The sequence below is a fragment of the Acartia tonsa genome, chromosome 6 (assembly GCF_053477335.1).
Source record: "Acartia tonsa isolate MP-2025a chromosome 6, ASM5347733v1, whole genome shotgun sequence".
Taxonomy (NCBI): Eukaryota; Metazoa; Arthropoda; class Copepoda; order Calanoida; family Acartiidae; genus Acartia; species Acartia tonsa.
Window position 1 is genome coordinate 14,452,331 of NC_137265.1, and position 17,700 is coordinate 14,470,030.

A 17,700-nucleotide genomic window follows, 5' to 3' on the forward strand; every position below is an offset into this window, starting at 1 on the left:
TTCCATCGCATTTTGAAAGTAAGATTCCAGCTTCAAACCCCTTAATAGGAGCAGAAGGAAATAACTTAGCCACTGCTACTATTTCTACTAATCAGAAAATGGAATCTGCTAACAAGCTACAAATAGCAGAAATTGAATCAGAATCGATTAAACCAAAACTAAATCCCAATTATGTATTTGCATATTTTAACAACATAGAAATCATATTAGAAAACCTAAGATCAATAGAAAAGTTTGAAAAAATGAAAGAGCTTTACACCTCAACTAGAAAGCACATGGCTAGTAAGTTTGCTTTAAATGTATTTGATTCTCAAAACTTAGTTGAAGACACTCATAACTTGAATCAATCCAAACCAAATAGAGAAAAGCTGAATATTCTAAGTGAGCCTTTTAATCTTTCTACCAGTATACATAAACAACAAATGTTGATGGACAATGTCAACTATATTGAACCAAAGACAGGAGCCAAACAAAAACCAATGGTAGGATCAGAAAACAGACTGTTCAATATTGGATCCAAGCATATGCAAACAGCTTTGGAACATCCACAAAGTGTTCCTTCAGAGTCAACAAAATCAATAACAGCTAAAACAAGCAAGGTTCCAATGAGAAATACTTCATGTATAAATTCATTACAACAACCCTTAGAAGGTGTGTTAGGTGTTCAATCTGATAATATGACATTACTTAAACCTAATATTAACCAGGCCCCATCAGAACTTGTTATTAGCTCAGTCCAAAAACAACTGCAATTAGAAAACACTAATAATGTAAAGAAAGCTGAACAAAATAACATCAAATTGAATCCTTTTATAGAAGACAGAAATAATCTAGTTGTAGGTCAACAAGCAAGTGATGTTGCTTTTGAAAACTCTGCATGTTTCCAAAAAAATCAAAACACTGAAATATCTAGCATAAGCACAGAATCTTCATATTTTCCTACAAATCAGAAAAGCAATCAACAAATATTTGAAAATGTTTCACAATTAACAGTAACAAAACAATCTTCAGATGTTCCGGATATTACTACAATAGTTTATGGAATGCAAACAAATTCTAAACAAGAAGTGTTAACAATGGATTGCTATATTGATAAGAAAGATACAGAAGATTTTACAAGAGAAGGTGAAGCTCTAACTGGAAAAAGTATTCACCATCCCTTGTCAACTGGAATTCAGAAATCTCAAGAAGCAATTGAAACTTTACAGAAAACTAAGCTAAGTGTTCCAAGTTTGGAAGCACCAACTATTACACAAGCAACATCAGAAATGAAAGTTATTTCAAATGAGTCTGTAACCAAATATGAAAATGCTTCTAGTTTACAGACATCTCCTTTGAATGCTGATAAAGGCAAAACATTTACTGAGACACCAATGTTGTTGTTGGGAATGAAATATTCCATTCTGCCATTAGAGAGCTCTAATGATCTAAATGTAGAAGATTATAATCCAGAACTTTCAAAAGTGGGACATGAGTCTTCCTATTTATCAGCTGGTTGTAAATCTGTTCACCAAAAGCTTGAATTTGAAGACACTTTGAACGATCAAGATATAACCACATCGCAACCTACAATGTCCCTAGCAATGTCTAATCTAGCACTAAGTGATAAGACTGTTGAAATTCCAATGGATTCTACAAAGCCAATAAGTAAAAATCAAGATAAAGCTGAAAATTTGCAAATGTCATTTATAGAGAACAGAAACAACACAATGAATGTTGTTGCTAACAATGCAAATGAAAAAGTTAAAAAGTTTAGTCAAACTTTTATTAATAAGGAGAATTCTGATATTTTAGTTGCAGATGGTAACTTTACAGCTGATGTAAAAGATTCTCCTGTTTATGAAAATATTATTAAAACAGTCATTAAAGATGATAATGTTGATCATCATAAAGCTAAATTGACTACTAATACAACTAAAGTTGGAGTTTCTACAACAGAGATTACTCAAGAAAATGTATTAAATGTTTCAAAAGAAGATAGAAACCTCAATAAGCCAACTATGAGCATTACTGATTCTAACCCTGTTGCAACAAACACAAACCAAACTCAATTAGAGAATGTTAAAGTTGTAAGGAATGATCAAAGAAATAAATCTGAAAATGCTAAGATTGACCAAGAGAAAGGATTATTTATAGGTAACATTTCTGCTCAAATGTTGTTAGAAAATACTGAAAATCTTGGTGAAAAACAAAACAGAACAGTTAAAGTTACTGGAATTTCTCAAGAATCCTATGCATCAGGAACACTTAGCCAGCAGGTTTCATTAGATAACATATCAAACATTCATACATCAACAAATAATCTGGAAAAATCAAAACACACATATCAGATTGGAAATTTCTCAGCAGGTGTAAATATGCAACAAACATCTTTGGATTCAACTACAGACAGATCAGAGGATTCAATTGAGTCACACATCCCAAGTGTTACTAATGAATCACAGTTTTACCACCTTGGTGTGAATAAATCTCAAACCAAGCTTGATTCCACAACTTATTTACAACCTGAAAGTTTATCTCAAACAACACCAGAAGTTGGGGATGTCACTAGTCTTAATGTTGCTGAAACTAATCAGCCTCAGACCAGAGAAAGTGCTGACAATTTCCTAAACTTTACTTTCAATAAGAAGGTTCAAGCTTCAAGAAACATCAAATCATGTCACAATTATTCATTAGATATCAATATGCCACTAGAAAGTTTGGAGCATGATAAGATTGCTCAATTACAAAATCAAGGAGCAAATATCAACCTAGAACCAGAAACTTTTGTTATAGGTCTTCATTCTCAAAACACAACAGGGGATACATTAAAGAATTTAGAATCTCATGATAACAACATTTATGAATATGCCAGTGTTACTCTAACAGCTCCTGAAAGAAAGAAACATGGAAAAATTGTTGTGAACCAATTTATGAATAAATCTCTTGAAGAGGAAATAGATGACGAAGACATAACCATCAGTGCTGATAAATCAATTGATGAAAATATGACAAAAAATGCCAGCATTTCATTTCAATTACAGCATGGAATGGATGTGGATTTTACAGTTTTCCTTGGTGATACTGATGAAACAGAACAGATTGGAGAACAAAATGCTGTTGAGACAACATTTAAATTACACCCCAGACAGGCTGAACCTCAGCCTGTTGAACACCAACCAGATGTTTATAGTTCCTACAAACAGACTATTTCAACAAATGATTTTAATCTAAAATTAAAGAAACCTTGCAAGCCCACTGATACAGTACGACAGGGATGTACTTTTAACAATGAACTATTTCAATCTTTAATCACTATTTCATTTCAAAATTACATATTTTCTCTTCGGATTAAAGTATATTTGCATTGTATAAATTTACTACATTAAAGTTTTCAAATAAAAAATATTTTTTTCAAATATTTATTGTTAAAAACAAAAACAAAATCTAGGAGACAACATTGATAGTCCAGAAGAATTATGATGAAGAGAGAAACATAATCCGCAAATTTATCTTTGATGTCCTCTCTGGCAAATCAATCTCTGATATACTTTCTTTCTTGTCTCTGCAAGAAATACAAAGTTTGGAGTCAATTGAATCTCAGATTGCTATGCTCTATGTTATTGAGAAAGTTGGTCTAGCTCCCCTAGTACAGGATACCATTTGTGATGAACTTAAATACAATGCTGTTAAATTTGGATTTTTCAACACTATTGGAACTAAAGCTTTAGTCAGATGCCTGAAGCAATGTAGGAGTATATCAAATCTAATTTTGAAAAATTTATCCCTAGATTTGTTTAGTGGTGAAAAAACTAGGGAAAAAGTGGCACAAATTCTGAATATCTCTGTATTTCTTAATAGTAAGGTATAATATAGGCAGTTGAAAAGCATGCTTATATGTTCATTAATTGTGTAAACTTAAATTAATTAAACAAATTGGAGCTGTTTTTGATATGTTTTAACAAGGAGGTATATTTACATAGTTGCATGATTTTTTCTTAAACATAAAAATTTAATATTTATTTTATTATTCATCTAATTTAATTCACATTATTTATTTCACTGTATATAGGACTAGATTTTGTTATTTCTTAAGAATTAATTAACAACAGAGAACTAATCTGTATTTTATGATTTAATGAAAGGAAGGTTATGAAAGGATCTATGATCTAAAAGGTTAAAGATGAATTTATCTAACATTATTTTATTCTAAAAAGTTGTTAAAGAAAAACACTAAAAACAAATTTTTGCATGTTTTTTAAAATAAATTTTATACTACATATGCATGTTTAGATTTAGATATTTTTTGACTGTGACTTCAATTGTTGTTTAAAGGAGAAGAAAATCTTTATTAAGTTGAACAAATAAAATTATCATAGTTACTTAGTTTTATAGCCATTTTAAGTTTTCTTTCCTTTAAACTAAGCATGTAAATTCTTATCTGTTGAATGTGAACATCCTGAATTTTGAAAGTTGACTACACATTACCCCCAAGAAATGTTAAGTCAGGAAAGGTTTAAAGTAAAACTTTTCCCAGGGGGTTTACAGAAAATGCCTGGTCAACTTACAATATTTGGGAAATAATAAAGGAAAGGAAATTTCAACTGCAGAAAAAATTACATTTTCTTATATTTTGACTGGTAGAAATCTTAATGTAAAAAAAATTATCTTTAGAAGAAATTTACTTTCCTGATAGAATATCTTTTAGAGCTTTAGAAATTAATATACTATTTATTACTCAGGACAAAAAGATCACCCTGCAAGATACTGAGGGTCCTATGAAAGCTATTGCTGACATCCGTGTCAAGATTGAACATGGAGCTACTGTTGAAGAAATAAATTCTGCCTTTGAATCTCATCAGTATCCAGAACTTGAGAATGCTGAGTCTCAAATGGCCATGGTAAGATTTATTTGTTTAATAATAATGATGTTTTATATAAAAACTAGAGGTATTGCCCCCCTAGAGGCCTCTAGGGGCAATTTAGGGAAGGAGAGGGTGTAGGGTTTAAGTTGACCTAATTTTAGGGTTTTTTTTAATTATGGGGGTTTCCGAGGTGATTTCTCTTGATAGGTATAAGTTACCCACACCTACAATAGTTATAAACCTTACCTGAACCTCTGGTAGCTTCATTTTAAAGGAGGACCAAATCGGTTCATGGTTAGTTTAATCTCTTGCTACACACAAACATCCTGTTACTTTCACATAACGGTAATTTGAAAAACACAGACGGATATCATGTTACTTTTATGTAAGGATAATATGAAAGTTTTAGTGTAATATCTAAAGACAGACCCATACACAGACAGACAGATGTTAATCCTGTTACTTTTTTTAAGGATAATATGATAGTCATTGTGCATTTTCTAAAAAAAAAGACACATACACATACGGATATTATGTTACTTTTATGTAAGGATAATATGAAAGTAATATCTAAAGACAGAGGTTAAAATTGACAGACAGACATCATGATACTTTTTTTTATAATGATAATATTTCTTAAAGAATTATAAATCCTAGGTGAACGTAGTTGAGAAGGTCGGTCAGTCCGCCATTGTGCAGGAAGTGTTGACCCAGGAGTGCTCTGGCAAACAGGAGGTTGACCTCCAGGATGTTGGATTCAAGGCATTTGTCAACACTCTGGCCTCCAATAGCATGAAGGTAAAAACATAATTAGTTGATTACCCTAAAAGTGTCTAGCGAGCACAGAAACACTCACCACCTAATTTAAGCTTAATAAGAAGTGCTGGGGTTAACTGTGCCCAACTAGAAACTATGAGAAAAATCGCCCATACTTGTAAGAAAAGTGAATACTCTATAATTATTGTTTAAAACTATTTTGCGAATTTTTTTCATTACATAAATAAGGTAACAAAACATACCAGCTAGGGTCACTCGGAGGCACAAAAATATAGGATTGACTAATGTTCAGTTGTTATAAAAAAAAAGAGGAAGAATAGGCGATAGATCCTTTTTTAAATCACAAAACCATAATAGAAAAAAGCGTAGACCAAGTAATTTATATACTTGATGCTCTATAGGTTGACGAGATCATCACCCAGTTTGAGCCTGAAGATTTCGAAGAGGAGGTTGCGACCACCAAGCTTGCTCAGCTTGCTCAAGTTGCCAGAGTGTGTGATGCTGCTCAGAAGTCAGAAGAAGTTCCTGTACAGACTACTGAAAAGGTAAAGGAATAAATACTTTGGGTGGTAAAAAAGGAAGGGAGGTGACATGTTATCTCATTTGTTGGCAAAAAACTTTGGGTACTCTTATTTCATTGTAATTGGTTTGTTCCAAATTTTTGGTCAGAGGAACATTTTACCTTAAAAACGTTAAAGTAAAAAAGTCCATAAGCATAAGTCAATTTACTATGGATAGTACCTTATCGCTTTGATTAAATCTGATTATTTACTTGGGCAATTTTAGGATCCCTTTAATCCCTTATAAACTATTTTGCTTACATCATGCAATGAAATAATATATACACTAGGCTAGCAGCTGCGCCCCTGGAAACTGTGAGCTTTATTTTGAAAGGGATAGAGGTTACAGAAAAATAGTTTTAAACCATTCCAAAACTAAAAGTAAAACATAAAGAAATCCCTAAAATCTTCTATGAAGCTTTTAAACAAAAATGACAAATAAGTTGTTAAGTGATGGTGAAGAACCTGGCAGCTATGGCTATTCCTATTATATACCAGGTATCTGACCTAATCTATATGTCTAGCTGCCCGCCAGAAAGATCAGCTTCATGAAGCAGGAGATCAAGTTTATGACTGAGGAGTCCTCCTCCATGAGCAGGGTCCAGATCTCCCACCAGGAGAGCAAGGTCGAGGAGATGGTAGAGACCAGTGTCACAGGTAAACGTGTGTCAATTGTGTGTGATAAGAGTCATGCAATAGTATTGATTTTTTAAAATTCCCTTTAGAATATCCGCAAACAAATCTAGATAATTTTTATAATTATATTGGATTTCATTTAGTATCTTATAGACACTTCCCAGAATCCGTTCAAATATTTGAATTCCTCAGATGGTCTTAAAATCATGGGGAGGGGGGAGGTATAAAAGAAAATAAAGTGAACAGGATAAGACAAATACACCGGCCAAATAGCTCATTATCTTACCTATATTTTAGAAATTCCTCAGCAACTGGATGTTAATGAGGGCGATGCTTTCTATGCTCTGGCTACCTTTGTCTCTGAAACTGGAGAGGCTATGAATTTGGTGGAGGGTGAGAGAGTCTTTGTTCTGGAGTGGAATAATGTCGACTGGTAAGTTTTTCTACATATTTTCTTAGTACTTGCTTCTTGGCAATATGATTGTTCTTATCAATACCAGGGATCTATAGGAATAAGACAATGGCCGATAAATTGATGTATATCCTGAAATATGGTACACAAAATTACCCCTTCTGTATAGATTACAATGAGTAACAAATAACAAAACAGTGTTATTAAACTAGTGTAAAAAAAACAGCCCAATGACCCCTCCCTCCCTGTATCATTACAGTCAAGTTATTTATCTAAAATTTACTTCCATAAAGCAATGTTCTATTTTCACACATGGTTTTCATACAGGCCTTGCTTAATAATACTCAACGTATAACTCAGGTGGTATGTCCGCAAGCATCTGACTGAAGAAACTGGTTGGGTTCCTGCTCAGTATCTCAAGGATGAAGAGACATACACTATGTATGTTCAGAGGAAGCTTGTTGAGAAAATTGAGAAGTTGCCAGTCTTTGAAAGTAAGTAAATTGTAGTGCATAATAATTTCTTGACCTTTCTTTCTCTGTCCGTTGTTTTTAACTATTGATTTCTTCGAATTTATCTCTTCATTTAGTGAAAATTTGTAACATTATCTTGTCTAACTCTAAAACTTACCTTTTTAATTTTAGAACCCAAGGGCAATGAGCAAGCATTTGCTCCCAAGATCATCGAAAAGGTCAAATCCCAGAGATCCCCTGACGGAGCTCAAATTGAGTTTGCCTGCAAGGTGGAAGGTCACCCCAGGCCCCAGATCACCTGGTTCAGACAGACTGCCATCATCAAGCCCTCACCTGACTTCCAGATCTATTATGATGACCACAACATGGCCACTCTAGTCATCAAAGAGGTCTTCCCAGAGGATGCTGGTACGTTCACCTGTGTTGCCAAGAATTGTGTTGGCTTTGCATCATCCTCTGCTGAACTTGTTGTTGAGCATCCTCTGTCTGATCACGGCACTGAGAAGCATGACCGTAGAAGCTTGTCAAGAGAATCTTCTTTGGCTGACATCATTGAGGGCATCCCACCAACATTTGCCCAACGTCCTTCCATTAAGGAAGCTGATGAAGGAACTAATGTTGAGCTTGAATGCAGGTTTGTTGCCATCCCTGAGGCTGAGGTCAAGTGGTACTTTAACCAGGTTGAATTGAAGTCAACTGAGAGAGTTTCTATTCAGTACCAGGCTGATATGCACATGTACTGTACTTTCCTGAAGATCAGCAAGTGCATGACCTCTGATGCTGGTATTTATGAAGTTGTTGCTAAAAACAGAGAGGGAGAGGCTAGAAACAACATGCAGCTGAAGGTGAAGACTGCAAGTGACAAGCCTGTAACCAAGGCAGAGCCTCCTCTTATTGTAAAGGCTCTGACTCCAACTGTTTGCACTGTTGGAGACACTGTCAAGATGGAGACAATCATTACCGGCAGCCCCAAGCCTAAGCTCAAGTGGTATCACAACAACAAACACTTCAAGACCAGCAAGAATATCAACATTAAGGAGAATGACAATATCTATACTCTTACTATCAACAAGGTTGATTTGAAGCACGATGGTAACTATATCATCAAGGCTGAGAATGAGGCTGGTGTTGCACAGACTTCTGCCAACCTGTCTGTACAGGCAGTTGAAGCTGTTGAGTTCATCAGCAAGATGGATGACAAGGAGGTCAAGGAGCAGGAAACAGTCAAGCTTGAAGTTGAGGTCAGTGCTGAAACTTCCAGCCTCAAATGGCACAAGAATGGAGAGGTCATCAATGAAGAAGAGCACAAGGAATATAAGTTTGAAAGAGTTGGTAAGAAACATTCTCTGATTATTCAGCGTGCAACAGTTCATGATGAAGGTGAATATGTTGCCACCATTGGTGATCAGGAGGTGTCCTGCGAGGTTGCTGTTGTTGAGCTGTCACCAGAATTCACCAAGAAGATTTCTGACCTTAATGTGACCTGCTCAGAGACTGCTTGCTTTGAAATTGAGATCAGTAAGGGTGATGCCAAGACAAGATGGTTCAAGAATGGAACTGAGATTGAGCTAAGTGAGCGCATTCAGCTCAACATTGATGGCAAGAAGCAGAGGCTTGAGATCTCCAATGTTGAACTTGAAGATGCTGGAGAGTACTCTTGCTCTCTTGGTGTCAGCACATCATGCTCTGGCAAGTTGGTTGTAGAGGAGCCTAAAGTCAACTTTGTTGCTAAACTGCCTGCCACAACAACAGGCAAATTCTCATCAGATGTAAAGATCACAGTTGAGCTGACCAGCGCCTCTTGCACCGTCTCCTGGCTCAAGGACGGCAAGGTTATTGCTGAAGGTGACAGATACTCATTCCAGGTTGATGGCGCCCATAGAACACTGATCATCAAGAATGCCACTCTGGAGGATGTTGCTGAATATACATGTGTTGCAGAAAATGTCAAGACTTTCACTGAACTTGAACTAGAGGGTCAGGATGAAAAGCTTGAGCTGCTGGTGGCTGAGATTAAGAAGGATGTCATGGCGAAGAAGGGAGATGAGGTTGTGTTCAATGTTCCCTTTGTCAAGACCATGGCCAAGAAAGCAGAAATGGAATGGAGCTTTAACGGAACTGTACTCAAATCATCTGAAAAGGTAATTTTTATAATAAATTATTCTAATAAAGCAATGCAATGTCCAAAAAAGGTCTGTTAATGCATTTTTGTCAAATAAATCAAGTCCCTTGATTAAAAAAACATTAGTTGAAATAGACTATTGATATACCTCCAGCTCCAAGAAGCTTTATAAAAAAAAATAAAAACGTGCATTAAAGACATTATTGCATTGATTATAATATTGAAAATTTTTAGATGACCGTATCCATCAGTAAGAAGAGTGCTAGCCTGACCATCAAGCATGCTGAGATGTCAGAGAGTGGAAAGTACACTTGCAAACTCAAGAACTCAGTTTCAGATGTTTCAACAGAGATTAATCTCACTGTCAGAGGTAAACTAGATAGATGCATTCTTGAAAATATATTGGATGTCGTTTTTTTAGAATATTGGATGATTTTTTGCTACTTAAGATATGTATATTATGTAAAATTAATATACACAAATTAAATAATGCTCATTGTATAAATGACACAGATAAAAGCTAGTTAAAATAGATTTTTAAAATTATCTGCAATTTAAACTTGTACAATGTACAAAACTTTGTTATTGAGTAAACTTCTAGCCTAAATCCGATTATAAACAACAGGGAAACTACATGTTTTCTTATATAAATTAGAATTCCTTCATTTATTTTTTTAGACAAGCCCAGCCCACCCAAGGGACCCGCCAAGGTTGAATGGAGAACACAGGACACAATTGAGCTCCAGTGGTCAGCTCCAGAGTCGGATGGAGGCGCTAAGGTGGAGGAGTATATTGTGGAGAGGAAGGAGGTGGACAAGAAGTCTTGGAGACAGATTGTTACCTCCAGTCAGACTTCAGTTGAAGTTAGGTGAGTAATCAGGAAGTTAGGTAGAGAAAAGAAGTCAATAAGAGGTCTTGTATTTAAATAATTAGAAAGCTAGAAAGATTGGCAAATAGTCTTTAAGACAAATTGTTACTTAAACTCAGACTTCAAAGTAGATACATAGAATATAAGTCTTATCCCCAACTTTTCAACCAATGAAAAAAGACCAGTTTCTTTGTTGATTAGAATTACAACATATTGTTTTTACATTGTAAAAATATTTATCTTCAAAGTTATTATATTGGTATTGGTATTTTTCAGCTTATGCAACCAGGTTGTGAAATTATTAAACAATGCATAAAATTATAACATATGATAAATAATATTATTTTTGGTATGCTTAATATGTTGAAATATAATCTATCTATTTAAACTGGTGGAAAGCTAAGGGGAAAAAAGTTAAATGAAGCTAATAAATTTTAATTTTCAGAGGATTAAAGAAGGAGGCATCCTACAACTTTAGAATTATCGCGAGAAACTGCGTAGGATGCAGCGAACCTTTCATCATTGAGGAAACATTCAGTGCTTCCAAAGCAAACATTCAGAAAAGTAAGTTTTTATTTTTAGTATGGTTGACAGGGGGCCGCGTTGCATTGGACTGTAAATTATACTGGTACCCAAACTTTTATAACCACGTTATCTTAGTCGTAATTTTATTGAATATTGATTAGTTAGTTCCATGCTAAATGTGTCCAAACTTTTCAACCAATAATAATAATCTACAGAAGGGGTAATTTTGTTTATCATCATTTGGGATGCATATTAATTCATCGTCGATTTTCTTATCAGAAAAGGATAAAATGTAATACGCATCAAAGTGCTTGTAGTTAAGGGGATTTCCCCATAGAAAATATTTTAGGGAGACTAGCCATACCGTTCTTCATCTACTTAAAGCGCAGCTACTCTTTAACACAATTCTTTTGTATTGTAAAAAACAAAGATTTTTTAAAATAATAATAAAATTGTAGGTCTGCCCGGCATGCCCAACCTGAGTGTGAAGGATGTTACTAGCAGATCTGTCACCCTACAGTGGAATCCTCCCTCTGATACTGGTATGCAGAGATAGATAGATATATAGATAGACAGACAGACAGACAGAGCAATATATAGAGAGACAGATACATAAATGATAAACATACTGACAGACAGATACACAAGTATATACACACACAGACAGACAGATAAATAAAAAAAACTAGTTAGAGTTCCAGAAAGATAGATAGAAAGATAGATAGACAGATAGATAGTTGATAGACAGATAATTAAAAAAAACAAAAAAGTAAATATATTGATAGAATAATTTTCTCGAATTAAATCATAACATAGATATCGTGTAGGTGGTGTCCATCTTCTTGGCTACATCATTGAGAAGAGAATTAGCTCCAGTGAATCTTGGGAGAGAGTGGAAACTGTTGAATCCAGTTGCAGACTATTTACTGTGGAAAATCTTAAGGTATAAAACTTACTGAATAACATGTAATAAAAAATCCTAAAGAATATAGCTTTCTAACTAAGATTGGATCATAAAATATTAAGAGATTAAAGTTGAATCTAGATGCATACTAATAACTGTAAAAAAAACTTAAATTATATAACTTAAAGGTTATAGCTTTCTAACTCAGATTGGACCTTAAATGTAAAGGGTGGACTCCCCCACCCCCCTTATTGCAAGTGTCTCCAAGAGTTTTCTAGGGGGGTAAACGTTATTAATAACCATCCTTTTTTTTACAGGAGGTATCTGGCTATTACTTCCGCGTGTCAGCTGAGAATGAGGTTGGTTCCGGCAAAGCCAGCGAGACCGACCTTGTCAACCTGAAGGCGCACGCCAGTGTGCCCAGCCCGCCCACCGCTCCCCTTGAGATCACCCCCGTAGGCCCACACGCCATCCACGTGGAGTGGGGCGCGCCCGAGTCCGACGGCGGTGCTCCTTTGGAGGGCTACAAGGTGGCTGTTCGTGACGCGAAGCGCCAGATGTGGATGGAGGTTGGCAGAGTTGACGCAGAGGTTCAGCGTCTTAAAGTTCAGGTAAAAGCAAGCAAAAATATTTTTTATTTTAATAATTGTGTTTTCATACCTGAATGCCCCAAATATGCCTATAAGGGGAGCAGGGAACGTCAAGAAAATAGTTTAAAACCAGCCAAAAATAATTATAGAGTTTACTTGAAAAGTACAATCAATTCGGACCAGCAATTTCCAATTTTTTTGTTTTAGACAAAAAAAACTTACTGTTTTATATTATGAAATATCTTTGTTTCAATTCTATTCATGCTATTTAGATGTAAGCTCTGGACCTCCAAAAATGATCTGTAAGAAAGTTTTGCTACTAAAAAATAATGGAATTTTTTATTTCTAGGATCTGTCTGAGGGCAATGAATACTTTGTGAGGATATTTGCCAAGAATGAGGTTGGATTCAGTGATCCTCTGGAAAATGAGGAGGCCTTTAAAGTTGTCAGACCACCAGGTATCTATCTAACTTTCTATCCGTCTGTATGTATATCTTTCTATCAAAATATCTATCTATTTCTCCATCCAACTGTCTGTCCCATGAATTCAGTGATCATCTTGAAAATGAATAGGCCTTAAAAGTTGTCAGACCACCAGGTATTTATCTATCTTTCTATCCGTCTGTCTATCCAGCTAACTATCTATCTGACAGTAACATTAATCCTGCAAGGTATCTACCAATCTGTCTGTCCATCTTTCTAACAATTTATCTATCGGATGGATTTAGTAATTCACTTTTAAGTGATGTTGTTATACCTTTATATATCTTCTTTCTATCTGTTTGTCTGTCCATCCTTCTATCTAACTATCTATCCAATGGACTTAGTAATTCTGTATAAAATGCAAGGCTTTTAAAATAGTTAAACCTTAAGATATAAATCAATCTGTCTGTCTGTCCAGTGTCCATCTATCCACCTTTCTGTATATCTAAAAATCTATTTAATTTGGCATTTGACTTTATATTTTACTGAATGGCCTACTCACTCTTTTTTCGCCTGTTTTACTCCCTCCCTCACTGAATTATTTACTCACTTACTCCCTAAATCTGTAGGCTACACCGAGGAGGATGAGGAGCAGAGGTCCCGCAGGGAGGAGACACCCTCCTTGTCCTTCTCCAACACGGAGACCCTGTCCTCCTGGATGAGAGAGGCCAACATGGACGCAGATATACAGTCATACACCAAGTCTTCTGTTCTCAGAAGAGATGAATATTTCTTCAGATTATGGTAAGTTATAACTCTTTTTTACAACGATAAGGACAATAATGTCCATAAGCATTGCAGACATAGCAAGTTAATAAACTTTAATAGGTATAGAAATACATTAATTATTGTATTTTTGGCAGGTTTTGCCAAAATAATCATACATGTGGCATATTGATGTATATATTTTATTCATTTTATAACCATTTAAATAGCGAAGCAACTCTTGAAATTGCAAGCAACTACGCCTCTTGCATTCGATGGAAGGAAAACAGGATAAAACCAGCCAAAGAAGACTTAGATTTAAAAATAAAAACGTCCCCAGCCCACCATGAAACTTTCCTGAAATGTAGAACCCAATCGGCTCAGTGGCTATAGAGACAAACAAACAAAAAACCTTACTACTCTGACTAATAGTCTATTTATTGTAGGTACTACGCCAGCAAACTGTTCAAGTAAATAAAATCCACTAAATCTGTGATATCTTGTGCCCAGGAAAGATAATTAAATCAATTTAGTAAGCTTACGGAAGGGAGATGTCAACGCCCCCCTAATAGATTGATCAAAACGAGGAAGTCGTTCCATTTTTCATCCGCTCAAGGCTCACACGTCCTGCGCCAAGTCTGTGCACGCCACTGATCTTAACCCATTTTCTAATTTTTAACATGAGTTATAATATATGAATGTAGCCTAAATTACGCAGACATTTACAAAGCTTTCCTAAAAACACCAACCAATTCCGGCCTGCAATGTTTTGCCTAAGACAAAGAACTTTTTATGCAGTTTAATCGGGGATAAGACAAATGCCGATAAATATTAGGGTTGGGCCGGATATCCGGTGTGGCCGGATATCCGGCCATTTTCAATATCCGGCCGGATACCGGATATTGAAACTATCCGGCCGGATATCCGGCTCTATAATTTTTAATACTTTACACCAAAAATCTCTGCTTTTTAAAATTTTAAATGGTTATAATTTTCTTATTATTGAAGCTAGAAGAACATTTTTTCTGAACAAGTTTAACTTTATGAAAATTAATATAAGATTTTTGAGGAAATTTTTTTTTGCTACTTTAGTATCTGGTAATTTGGCCGGTTATCCGGCCGGATATCCGGTAATTTGGCCGGATAACCGGATATTTGCCGGATATCCGGCGTTAGCCGGGTATCCGGCCCAACCCTAATAAATATATGTACAACTCCAATGATGATACACAAGATTACCCCATCTGTAGTTGAAATTAGTTACAATTAGTAGTTGAAACGTTTGAACACAAAGAACCAACCAATTAAGGTCCCCAAAGTTGTTATCTAACGGAGACTAGTGAATTAAACAGCCCTTTGTCCAAGAGTTTATTGTTTAGTTTCTAAAATAAATTTAATTATTTTGATAAAAACAGGATCCATTGTACCTCACTGCCTCCTCTAGCTGGAGCCTCTAGTAGTAATCATGTGCCTGACAGAGCAGCTGTATCATCCTGGCAGTCACATGCCTGCAGCCATCCTGCCAGCGCCTGCATCCTACCGGAGGACCATAATTTATATTTTACCTACTCTACGCCTTCAGATTTTATTAAAAATATTATATTGTAAAAATTATATCATAAATTATTGTATGTGTATATTAAAATTTTTAAAATTTCAATAATTTAGTACAGTATATTTTATTATACTGTGCATATAAACCTGAAAAATTACAATTCGAAAAAAATCATATATTCATACTTTTAAAAGATCCAGTTATTTTCAAAATTTCATTCCATATAAAAATGCTTAGATCATATTCGAAGATTTTTTTTTGAAAATTTTCTGAATAAAAAATAATATTTCAATAGTTATTACAAATTTTGGATCTTTTAATATAATTATTAACTGTCATTTAAGTATATACGATATACTCGCATTCCATTCGACTAACTTTAACATGAAAAATTTAAGGGACGTTTTAAGTTAAATTACATAAAAACATAAATATTTTATGTAAATTAAGCTTTTCTGTTATCTTTAATTTTAAGAACCTTTAATTAATGAAAAAAATATTTGAAAGTGTAAATTTTAAAATTTTCCTTTAAGTTCATAATTCAAATTTTTATCCTGGCCGATAGAAGTTTGAATTTAGCTGACGAAACCACCCTGCAGTTAATTTCCAGCCTACCTGGATTTTACTCTGGCCGGTAAAATTCAAGTATGCTTTCATTTAATTTCCAGTGTAGCATTGAAACCGATTGATTCGAACCGGTTCTCAGCCATACTGAAAAGCATGTTTATCATCGTATTACAGACAATTTTCCACGAATATTAAAATAAAAGTAATAATTTTTTTAAAAGTTTTGTTAGCCCGGGGCTTTAGGCCCCTCGAGACTAACAAGACTAGTTTTTATCTTATATTTTTTTCATTTTAATATCCGCGAAAAGCTGTCTATAATACATTTGATAAATATAACAATTCACCTTAAAATTTTATATCTTTTTATTTTATTCTGGCCGATGAAATAAGAAGCTATTAATTTTTTACAGTCCTTTTTTCCCATCAATTTCTTCATAAAAATTATTAATATATTTAAATTAATACGTTTTATTATCTCTGGTCGGTTAATAAACAATTTTAATTAAAATATATTATTAATTATTCAAAAATCTCCCAAAAATTTTGTACAAATCTCTGGCCGGATTTATACAAAATTTTTATCCTTGTTTTTAATTAAAATTTACATTTTCAAAAACAATGTGCAATAACTAATAAAAAGGGTTCTTTATTTTTTTATTAGCTCAATTTTGTTTTGGTTATTTGTTATCATTTAGTATTGCTTTGAAGAAAACGATTGGCTGCTGAAAATTGGCCTAAAAATGCTTTTAAGAACACGGGACACGTTCTTTTTGGCTTTTTTGTTATTTTTACATGAATATATATTTTTTGTTATAAACTTGTATTTATGCAATAAATTTAGATAATACAAACTTGTTTTGCTGTTATTTTTCTGAGAGAGAGGGGACAATGGGCTGTTTATTACTTCAGTCCCCAAAGTTTTATAATATTGTTTTATTATTCATTGCCTTAACCACTTAGGGGACCTTTGTCGAAATTTTATTAGTTGGTTATTTAAGTAAGTTGAGTGTCCAATCGTTTCAACCAATAATTGAAATCTAAACAAGGTGTAATTTTGTGCATGTACTTCGATTTATCGGCCATTGTCTTAAGATCCCTAATAATTTTTAGTCTAAAACAAAATTCCTTTCGGAAGTATTCGACTATCCCTATGAAAACAGCATGACAATGCCCAACATCCATAAAGACGAAGCTCGAAAATCAGACGTTAGTATAATCGAATTTTAAACACATTTGTCCGAATTTAATAAGGAAAATATAAATTTACAAGTCTTAACAAAATTGTATGTAAACAAATAGCAAAGTTGCGTAAGTACATGATAGTAGAGATGCTTTGCTTATAACACTGTTGTCCTAGGATCTAATTAGTTGAAAAGGTAAACCCTATATGGATTTTACCTCCTCCTTTTATACCTACTAGCGGCTACGCCCCCTAGAAGCCTCTAAAGGCACTTAAGGTAGGACAGGGAAAACTCGACCTCATCCTATTTTAAATTTGAGTTTCAAAAGGGGAAAGGGGGTTAAAGACACCCTTCCCAAAAATAGTTCTAAACCTTCCCAGGACCTATAAGAAGCTTCAGTCTAAAGGAGAACTATCTTTTCAGCGGTTAGCGAGATCCTTCGTGACAGACAAAAAACGCTTAATACTTTATTATAATAGGATAAAAACAATAAAACAA

General features: G+C 34.4%; 1 protein-coding gene across 10 annotated transcripts in view; it reads left to right on the plus strand.

Moving 5' to 3' along the window:
- The window catches only part of sls (sallimus), a 99,429-nt gene extending 82,557 nt beyond the window's left edge, over positions 1 to 16,872 (plus strand). For all 10 annotated transcript variants that reach the window (XM_080163603.1, XM_080163613.1, XM_080163612.1 and 7 more), the window contains 17 exons: positions 4,722 to 4,880; positions 5,502 to 5,642; positions 6,023 to 6,166; positions 6,706 to 6,838; positions 7,115 to 7,250; positions 7,590 to 7,723; positions 7,874 to 9,843; positions 10,059 to 10,194; positions 10,503 to 10,692; positions 11,138 to 11,256; positions 11,676 to 11,759; positions 12,045 to 12,160; positions 12,439 to 12,732; positions 13,061 to 13,169; positions 13,764 to 13,938; positions 14,346 to 14,406; positions 15,312 to 16,872. In XM_080163603.1, the coding sequence (XP_080019729.1) occupies positions 4,722 to 4,880; positions 5,502 to 5,642; positions 6,023 to 6,166; positions 6,706 to 6,838; positions 7,115 to 7,250; positions 7,590 to 7,723; positions 7,874 to 9,843; positions 10,059 to 10,194; positions 10,503 to 10,692; positions 11,138 to 11,256; positions 11,676 to 11,759; positions 12,045 to 12,160; positions 12,439 to 12,732; positions 13,061 to 13,169; positions 13,764 to 13,938; positions 14,346 to 14,373 (4,068 nt within the window). In that variant the 3' untranslated portion in view covers positions 14,374 to 14,406; positions 15,312 to 16,872. The remainder of the gene's footprint in view (positions 1 to 4,721; positions 4,881 to 5,501; positions 5,643 to 6,022; positions 6,167 to 6,705; positions 6,839 to 7,114; positions 7,251 to 7,589; positions 7,724 to 7,873; positions 9,844 to 10,058; positions 10,195 to 10,502; positions 10,693 to 11,137; positions 11,257 to 11,675; positions 11,760 to 12,044; positions 12,161 to 12,438; positions 12,733 to 13,060; positions 13,170 to 13,763; positions 13,939 to 14,345; positions 14,407 to 15,311) is intronic.
- The last annotated feature ends 828 nt before the right edge of the window (positions 16,873 to 17,700 follow it).